The sequence below is a fragment of the Corylus avellana genome, chromosome ca8 (genome assembly GCF_901000735.1).
Source record: "Corylus avellana chromosome ca8, CavTom2PMs-1.0".
Taxonomy (NCBI): Eukaryota; Viridiplantae; Streptophyta; class Magnoliopsida; order Fagales; family Betulaceae; genus Corylus; species Corylus avellana.
The window spans coordinates 785651-795615 of record NC_081548.1 but is presented as its reverse complement, the minus strand read 5'-3'; the positions used below and the strand labels follow the sequence as shown (position 1 = coordinate 795615).

Here is a 9965-nt window from a genome sequence, read left to right as displayed (position 1 = left end):
TTTTAAACGGTCAATCCCTATGCAATAGCCTTTTTAACACAAAGTATTAACATTGTGTCCATTTTAATTAAATATTGCGATCATTTTTTTTTTCCCCTTATAATTTCCCTTCTTCAAAGCATGAGTTTTTTTTTTTTTTTTTTTTCCTCTGTATACTTACTGATTCGACTTGTGATATTACTATATTAGGACAATGAATAATAGCACGTTGTGTTCATTTTAATTAAATATTGCCCACACGGGAAAGATGATCTTTTTTTCAAAAAAAAAAATATATATATTTCTTTAAATAATCTTGAATTATGATATTATTTTGGGATCAGGCCTACTCCAGTCCAACTTATGTACCAAATAAGTGAGCTCTTATTATCTTACAAAAACAAAATATATGAGCTCTTATTAGTCTAATAAGGGTTTTGGATTTTTAATGAAAACAATTAGGCTAAGCTTGCTAAAATTCACTATTATTAAAAGCATCTTGGAGATCAATGATATAAGCTATATGTTCAAAATGATCAACATCACAACCAATTATCGATTGATACGCAATATTGATTAGTCACGCCACTCCTCATTAGGAAACGAGGCCAATTTCATTTGTGTTATTTATTCTTTTTTACCCTCTTTATTTCATCATCTTACTTACTCTTACATGATTTCGTAGTAGAGTTTTTTCATGTTATCATTTGCAACAGTGCACTTATAGCAAGAGACTTTGTAATCAGCTTGTACTTCGCCTATTATAAATGTAATTTAGGAAATATAATTTGTGTTTACGTGTTGAGTTTGCGGTGTTAAAATATATGATCAAATTTGATTGTATTCAAAATCTAATTGTAATTGATTTTAGATTCAATTTTAATCTCTTCCCACCTTTAGGTAATTAGATTTGTTTGTATTCAAATCAAATCTGATCATATATTCTAACACACGAGTCGTATCAAAGATTGTTGGCCCTAAATATTGCGTATCGAGTTTAAGTCGTATAAACGCATATATATATATATATATATATATATATATAAAACAACAATGCAGGCTGTTTAGGCTTTTAGCTCGAAGACCATCGTATGGTGCAGAGTAGCCAAGATATTCTCATGGTATTCAACCAGAATGTATTCAACTTGGTGTACAAGTAATCCATGAAGGGAGCCATTATCAAAATGATTACATACGATTAATTAAGAAAAGTACAATAATCACACTTCTCGAATGGAAATAGAAGGAATCGGTGTTCTATGAGTTTTTTTTTTAAAAAAAAATGCACAAATTCTAATTTCAGATTCAAGTAGAAAATGTGGAAGGCTTTTTTTTTTTTTAATCTCTAAGTTACTATCTCAATCAATGTTACTGCAGCAAAGACGAGAAAAAGAACACCTCCAATGTAGGCAATGGCCTGCACAGGGAACAAAGGATTAGGATGATTTATTGTATGCAAAAGACAAAGTTTTTCTTCAAATCGGGCTAGAAGAAATTCTTCGAACTCAGTCTCTTAATCTAACATGTGATCAAAATACATGTGAGAAAGCAAAGAAAGGTGTTTCCTTAGAGTACAAGTAGCTTCTAAAAAAAAGATTATAGTTATGGTTGTTAACGCATTTGAATAATCATTTTGTGTTTTTGGTTTGAAAAAGTGTTTTTATGCGACATAAAGGTGAGAATTGTTTTTAGGGTTGGGTTCCACATTTGAAAAAAATGTTTCCTATAAAGTACACTTACTTATTTTGAGAAACCCAAACAAATGTAGAGCATTACTTTTAAAAATTAAAAAAAGAAAAAAAAAAAGAAAATTAAAGTGATTGTGTAGCCACCCTCAGTGGAGAAGAGAGGTGGCCACATGATCACCCTTGGCCTATTGTGGTGGCTGTGCGGCCACCCCAACCAGATATGGGTGGCTGTGCGGCTACCCATCCTCCACTTAGGGTAGCCACACAACCACTATATATATATATATATTAAGCACCCGTTTTGTTAAAATATTCATACAACAAGGTAAGAATATAGTTTTATTACAAGTGTTGTATTTTGAGAAGTGTTTTATGTAGTTTGTTAATATATTTGAAAAGAGTGAAAAATTCAAACTGAATACAGATAGTTTGACAAATAGCCTATTCTTCCCCCATTAAGACATAATAGTCTCAATTAAAGTAAGTAGTGGGGTCAGAAGGGTAGAAGATGTCGGATGCGTGTTAGTAGTTGCAACTGGGAAGTCTCAAGGGGAGAATTTATCTGCTTGAATGAACATGTTGGTCCACCATGTGTTCCCTTTTAAGGCACATATACACACCATGATGCTGCTGACTCATCTGTAGCAGCTATATATCTAAATTTGATAGTTACATTGATGGGCTACACGTCTGTCAGCAAAGGAAGAAATCCAATGGCTGGATTCCTTATGGTTGTAGTTGGTCTGTCATCTATTAAAGAAGTGTTCTACACTTCTACTGACTAGATTCTGTACGATGGTCCTAATGTGTTTCCAACAGAATAAACTCTAAAATTATTTGAGAGTTATTAGGATTTCTTAATTTTATATATATATATATATAGAATAAAACTTAATGGCTATGCTTAGCAAGAACAATATCATAGAGAATGTCTAAGAGTTGATGAAAGAAGGCTGAAAGCTTAAACATACCTTCTCTGACAAAAATGTCCCCAGTATTGAACCTCCCAAAACAGCAATCTGCATGCAAAAGAATTTTTCAAATAAAGTAGGTCCACATATTTATATTTGAACATTTGAAAAGGAAAGGGGGAAAAGTTCATCTAATTAGGTAAAGGCAACAGGGTTTATTCAGTGTTCTATTATAGTCGATGTCTCTTCCCTGAGGGGCAGTTTTGTTGAGGTTTGGATTGTGCTTTTTTGGGGTGTCTTCTGGTGGTTTTTGTGGGTTTTAAGGGTGGGGGTGGGGGTTTTCGTTTTGGCTGGTGCTGTGGACTTGTGTGGGTCTTTTTGGCTGGGTTTTTTGGTTCTTTTTGTTTCTTCTTTCTAAGTGTTCCTTTTGAATACTTTCTGTGTACTTAGGAGCGTCTTATGCCTTTAATGATATTTGTTGATTAATTATATATATAAAAAGGACAAAAATTCGCAAAACCTTGAATTTACAGCCTCTGATCTCAGGGTTTTAGGTCATAAAACATGTTCAATAATAAAAGAGAGTTCCCAAATAGAGAGCAACTTGAAAATTTAATATAGACTGCAAAGTTACAGCTAACTTCTAATTTGTACACTTGCACTACTGCTGAGTGCTAAATCATTATCATTGCTCTAAAGAAAGGCCTGTATTCCTTTCAAAAAAAAAAGAGTTACCAGAGTTGCGACGCCATGACCGGCTAGTGCTCCCCCGATGACTCCAAGGGGCGAAGATGCAGCAGCAAGTGCTGCATAAGAGAAAATTTGAGTAAGTACAAAAGACTACGAGAAAAAAATTGCATCAGGACAAAAAGTGGAACCCTTGTCTCAAGTACCATTGGTGCAAGGTAAATTCACTAGAAATTAAAAAAAAAATTAAAATAATCCAAATCTATATATATTTTTTTTAATCATCAAAACCAAGCAATTTTAAGCAGCTAGATAGATATGTCAGACAGACTATAGATGGACAATTTTAATAAGAAGGAAAACATAGAGAGAAAATTAAAATAATATTAAAATGCAAGAACACAAACACTACTAAAATTGTATTTTATTACTGCATCACATTTCAAAGAGTTCACTTTGTTTTTCAACATATTCTGAACAAGTCCATCCCATATTATGAATATAATTCATTTATTAAAATTTCAGGTTCTAACAAGTGACGTTCATCATCTTTATGTATGAGATTCACCTTCCAAGATTTAGGATATCACAATAGATATTTCCCATCTTTCTTGGTAACCTGATCTCGTATTTTTTCAAAAGTTCATTTTTGTTTCATAACAATTACAATCGAAATAGTAAGTTTCTTTTTTAAATGAATCTGAAATTGGGTACAAAATAAAAGTGTTATATGGTTTCAAAAGTGCCAGCTTCATTGTTGTTACCAAAACAAAATCATCTTTAATCTGCATATCCTAAGTTTGGTCATCCACCCGGGCAGAGATTTGTCTAGAAAGGATGCTTTCTTATGAAATAAAAGTCCTTCACAAATGTGTATTGTTAGTGTAAAATATGATAACTACAGGTTTTTTGCTTTGCACTCACCTATTGTGGAGAAAAATGATTTGTCACCCCATTCAGCAACAAAAACTAAGAAGAAGGTGCTAATAACGGTACTAGCGGCAGATAATATCCCAGCACCATTTCCTGAAAATTTTGAAACTGCTAACTCGGCCTGGTTCAAAGGAAAAGCTGACATTTAGTTGAATTAACTCTGATCATGACATAAATATCACAAAGCATTTTTAGAAAAAGAAGAAAATGAAAGAAAGCCAAAATTAGTGCTTATTAAAAAATTTACCTCCTTTTGTTCATCTTCTGCTTTTAGACTATCATTTGAGGTGGCATCAAGCAAGGTTGAAACCCCAAAATATACCTATATGAATTTCTATTAGCAGACTGGCACAGCTTAATTCATCTAAGAATGGAGTTTTTAGAGTTTTAATGGTTGTTACATCATCCACATTACATACAATGTTTTTCTATGAACATGGTATAATTCTTCCTTTCCAGCTACAAATTAAAAGGAGACGAAAAAGAAATTTACCAAAAGGAAAACTGCAGCGATGTCATCAATGGGCAAATCGGTTTCACCAAACCTGTATACTTGACAAGTTAAAAATACCATTTTCAACTGAAAATTCATATTTGGAAGATCCAAGTAACATTTTAGTAGGAAGTCTAGAATCCTCCAAGAAACCAAGAATACTTTTCCATAAATATACCAGCACAGAAAAACATAGAGGGCAAATCTCCCCAGAATAAAAACCAGCATTGTGCAATAGATTATACTGGTCAGGCAAGTTCCAGCCACATATCAATGAGTTCTATAAAGCATGAGAATCCAGTCAGTTCAAATCTTCTGAATTATTAAAAGAGATATAGCTAGTTTTGAAAAGTTTCATGTATAGATGGTCGAAATTATTTGATTGCTTAAATTTTAGATAGTACATGTCTAATGCGAAAAAAATTTAAAAAAATAAGAAAAATGAACAGTGTTTGTGATATAGAATAATGTCTGCTGCACTTAATAGCATGTCATTTATAGAATATCAATCACCAGGCTCCCAATATTTAAATTTCATACACCAAGTTCCCACCTTGAACTAGGATTTCAGGGAAATACCTGAATGGTAGGATTTCATCAATGTAGTGAAAAGTTCGTCCAAGACCAACAGATATGATGGTCATTGCCCTGCCCATGATAAACAGGCACCTCAATGATTTTAAAGAATTGGAAAAATGCACAATAACTAGTCCTGGATAGTGAAATCAGTTATTAGATGTTGACAAGATATTATGAAGATACAAAATTTAAAATGCTTGGTCATAGAAAGAGAAATCACTGCTACATTTGATGTGATTAGAAATCCTGCTACATTTGATGTGATTAGTTAACTGTTGTCTTGCTATTTGCCAAGGTAGTGGAAGATGCTTACCCATATTTACTAACATGAGTTGCCCAATTGTCTTAACACATATAACTTAAAAACTACTAAATCCTGGACAACAGATACTCACAAAAAAGTATCACTACACAAAAAGTTATGTTTTTAAATGGTAAATTACACACAAAAATAGTGGGTCTCAAACATATGACCAACAGATATGATGGTCATTGCCCTGCCCATGATAAACAGGAACCTCAATGATTTTAAAGAATTGGAAAAATGCACAATAACTAGTCCTGGATAGTGAAACCAGTTATTAGATGTTGACAAGATATTATGAAGATACAAAATTTAAAATGCTTGGTCATAGAAAGAGAAATCACTGCTACATTTGATGTGATTAGAAATCAGTGCTACATTTGATGTGATTAGTTAACTGTTGTCTTGCTATTTGCCAAGGTAGAGGAAGATGCTTACCCATATTTACTAACATGAGTTGTCCAATTGTCTCAACACATATAACTTAAAAACCACTAAATCCTGGATAACAGATACTCACAAAAAAGTATCACTACACAAAAAGTTATGTTTTTAAATGGTAAATTACACACAAAAATAGTGGGTCTCAAACATATGACCAACAGATATGATGGTCATTGCCCTGCCCATGATAAACAGGAACCTCAATGATTTTAAAGAATTGGAAAAATGCACAATAACTAGTCCTGGATAGTGAAACCAGTTATTAGATGTTGACAAGATATTATGAAGATACAAAATTTAAAATGCTTGGTCATAGAAAGAGAAATCACTGCTACATTTGATGTGATTAGAAATCAGTGCTACATTTGATGTGATTAGTTAACTGTTGTCTTGCTATTTGCCAAGGTAGAGGAAGATGCTTACCCATATTTACTAACATGAGTTGTCCAATTGTCTTAACACATATAACTTAAAAACTACTAAATCCTGGATAACAGATACTCACAAAAAAGTATCACTACACAAAAAGTTATGTTTTTAAATGGTAAATTACACACAAAAATAGTGGGTCTCAAACACATGATCTCACTGTCCACCTTGCTCTTACTAGGGGGGAAAGTGCCATTCAAGTTAGATCTCATTGGCCCCAAAAAAAAAAAACTCTAAAAAGAGAGTGTACAATGCAAAGAACATCTAAATCACCATGAATACATAGAATATAACTTACGCAAGTGCACCAAAAGTTCCGGTAAAAACAACAGCAGCAGAGTTCCTAGCTGCTAGAAGCGCCTGCACAGAACATTAAAAATTCATTAGGCAAGGCCATAATATTCTATCTTTGATGTAAAGCTAGAGAATACACACAGTAATGACAAAGAAAAAGATAGGTCCTTGAAACGTTATTGATCTTTTTTATGTTTATTACTTCTTGTTTACTTCCAAGTAAGCTGGGACCAAAAATAAATACTAACAAAATTAGATGCGTTACTGTTTCTTGTGAGACAGTATCTCAGTTGATCAACTGTGCCCAATAGTATTCATAAGAAGTAAATGGGAAGTGTACATCTTGGAAACAATTCAGTCTTACCGCAATAAAAAAGGTCTTGTCCCCTAGTTCTGAGAAAAAGATCAGCAAGAATGCCTGCACCAGAAATGCATTGATAGTTTAGTTGTCGGAAACACACTTTTCTCATATGCATGTTAAATCACCACTTATCCCAAAAGCTTAAGCTTATAGGAAATAATTAATTTAATCCTTTCATTAATATTCTAACAATGCTAACTAAATTTTGGCCACATTAGATAATGTAGGAAAGTTTATCGAAACAATTACCAACAGACCTAAAAATTTTAAGTTCAGCAACACAGATATGAGTTCTAAATGTTTAACAGAGAGTTTCAAGTTCCATCATGATCTCCAAATTAAGAAAACATTCCAATTACAATTTATGCTTCACTTACAATAAGAAAACCATTTTGTACAAGTTAGAGGGAGATTTTCCTAACTGAAGCAAAACCTGTGCTAATATCACCAAGGTCCCCTAAATAAGGGATTGACTGCAGCCCACTAGCAATGTCTGAAACAGCAAGTGCTGGTTGAGAGCCTTGAAGTGTGAGAAACCCAAACACCAGCAAAAACTTCATAATACCACCGAATGAATCATTAGAAGCAAGTATATCAGTAGCTATGTGACACTCTCTTCTTGAATTATTCTTTGCAAGTGATTCGTACAAATCACAACAATCATCCATCACTGGCTTTGATTCTGTATTCACTTTATAGGCTTTATAGTTAAGACATCTTAATACCTGAGTCAAAATGTAAAATTTCCAGTTAACATACACAACAAGAAACCAAAGGCTGAAGATTATCCAATCAATGCTTGCAACCAGAAAAACAAGACTGAGACATGTCAATAGTGTCACTTACAATGAACATATAAAAGGAAAAAAAGTCAGCCTCAAATGATAGAATATCAAGATACCCAACTTTTAACTATCCGAGAGAATGTTGACATACAATTTTTTCTAAGGAAAAAAAAATTAATAAGAGAAACACCACAAAGATAAGTACATGCATTTAAGCCTTAGAAAAAAAAAAAAAAAATAGCATGTCATTTTCCATCAATGGTTCCCACATGATGGTAAGTTCATTACAGTTTGTGCTTATTAAGCAATTTCTAGACTTAGCAAGTCTACTGTCTACCACATAACAATCAATTAGCCAATCCAAACAATAATGAAGAGTGAAAACAACCTTTTCATTATCCCATTCAGTGAAGAAATTTATTTGTACCTTGTATTGTACCCAAAAGAAAGTAAAATAAGAATCTTCCAAATTTTTCTAAACTAAAAAGCAACGTATAGCAAATAGAGAAAAATTACAAGGCCATCTGAAGTTCTGGTTGTTCTTTGTAAAAAGTATCCAGTGTTTGCAGAACATCTGCTTGAATACCTGCAAGAGAAAGTTAAAAGTTTCTTTCAGCAGCAAAAATGCTTTCTTTTATTTACATTCTTCTCTTCATAGTCTCAAGGAGTGCATACTAGGGGGCTAATTGCTTTGAAAATCTACAATACGTTCTCAAGCTTCTTGCTTGAAGTAAAGGGTGCGAGAAACTGACATGGGAATTCACAAATCATAGTTACCTCGAGAAAATGAGACTTGGGTCTGGTCGAGAAGGCTTGGAATTCTGCTTCTTCGGGCGTGAACTCAAAGAAAACAAGAAACAACGGGTGAATGGCCTGCGATGTCTAGCATATGAAGGCTGTGACTTTGCCGCCAACACGCTCTCTGAGAGCGTAATGCTTCGCATTCTCTTTGTGTGTCGTCTCTGTCTCTGTGTCTGCGTGCGTGAAGTCTGGGCCTTTGGTTGCTGCCCTTTTGAAATGATAGAGTCGGAAAGGAAGATAAGTTATCTGGGTATCGCGCCAATATCGCCTATTACATGGATCAGGATCTCCTCGAATTAGAGGGGAATTCGAGGGGCCTCGAAATCTTAATCTGGACCGTTGATTTTCATCCGATGGTTCAGATTAGTCTACTGATAAAAAATTATTAAAATAGTATTTATATTTAAAAAATAAATAAAAAGAATAAAAAAATGCTTTCCCTTCCACTTCGATCTTCTCTTTCTACTGCATGCTCTTCTCAGATGTCTGGTGAATCCGTAAAGGTATGGGTTTTTTGCGGTTATGTTAAAGAGAGAAGGAAGAGACCGCGGCATGCCATGGACGAAGAGAGTAGGATTCTCTTCCGTACAAATGAGACACATATCATACTAATAAAAATAATAATAAAATATTATTTTAAAATTTTTTTAAAAAAAAACCAAATTAATAATAAAAAATAAAAAAGTGGCTAGCCACCATAGGGGGTGGCCGGCCACCCCCATTTTGGGTAGAGGGTGGCTAAAGCCATCCCCAATGGTCAGTCAGGGGTAGTCAAACCACTCCCATGGCCCATGGGAGTGGTTCAGCGGTCACCCTCCTTTTGCAAGATGGGGGTGGCTAAATCACCCCCAAGAACTGGTCTGGAGTGGCTGAAGCCACCCCTTGGCCCAAAGGAAGTGGCTCGGCCACCCCCTTTTGCAAGAAGTGGCGTTCCATTAAAAAATTTAACGGAATGTTAATAAAGGTATCAATTAAGTGAGTTTTTTTGCAAACTATAGATACCATTTATGATATTTTTGAAAACTCAAGTGCTTATTCAATTTTGGTACAAATCACATGTGCCTATTTTGTATTTAACCTCCCCAAAAAAAAAAAAAAAAAAAAAAAAAAAAAAAAAAACAAATTAACTAACCATACAAAAAAATAAAAACAAGAAGTCTATCAATAATAAATAACAGGAAATCTTCAGGTTTTCTTTTTTCTTTTTAATGTCAGTTTTATAAAGTACAAATCTGATTTTTAATGGTTATTTCGAAAGATTTTGGTTAAATTTATTA

The 9965-nt window shown here is 33.7% G+C and overlaps 1 protein-coding gene across 2 annotated transcripts; it reads right to left on the bottom strand.

Moving 5' to 3' along the window:
* Nucleotides 1-1081: 1081 nt before the first annotated feature.
* On the bottom strand, nucleotides 1082-8942 carry LOC132189232 (GDT1-like protein 1, chloroplastic). Of its 2 annotated transcripts, XM_059603860.1 has the most exons (13): nucleotides 8665-8942; nucleotides 8404-8473; nucleotides 8276-8314; nucleotides 7525-7827; nucleotides 7106-7159; nucleotides 6746-6807; nucleotides 5271-5339; nucleotides 4692-4743; nucleotides 4446-4520; nucleotides 4190-4319; nucleotides 3314-3384; nucleotides 2639-2686; nucleotides 1082-1396 (listed from the first exon to the last, which is right to left on the bottom strand). In XM_059603860.1, exons 1-13 carry the CDS (start codon nucleotides 8829-8831, stop codon nucleotides 1325-1327), a joined length of 1212 nt encoding a protein of 403 aa, XP_059459843.1. In that variant the 5' UTR covers nucleotides 8832-8942; the 3' UTR covers nucleotides 1082-1324. The 2 variants fall into 2 exon arrangements, with proteins under 2 accessions (XP_059459843.1, XP_059459844.1); XM_059603861.1 differs by lacking the exon at nucleotides 8276-8314.
* Nucleotides 8943-9965: the final 1023 nt, after the last annotated feature.

Bases quoted from the DNA above. Each gene is read 5' to 3' on its own strand.
- LOC132189232 (XM_059603860.1), bottom strand. From the start codon at position 8,831: ATGCGAAGCATTACGCTCTCAGAGAGCGTGTTGGCGGCAAAGTCACAG. The intron at 8,315-8,403 runs GTAATTTTTCTC...GTACAATACAAG, and splicing joins CCAGAACTTCAGATGGCCTT to GTACAAATAAATTTCTTCAC. The intron at 7,160-7,524 runs GTTAGGAAAATC...TTTCTGGTGCAG, and splicing joins TTAGCACAGGTTTTGCTTCA to GCATTCTTGCTGATCTTTTT.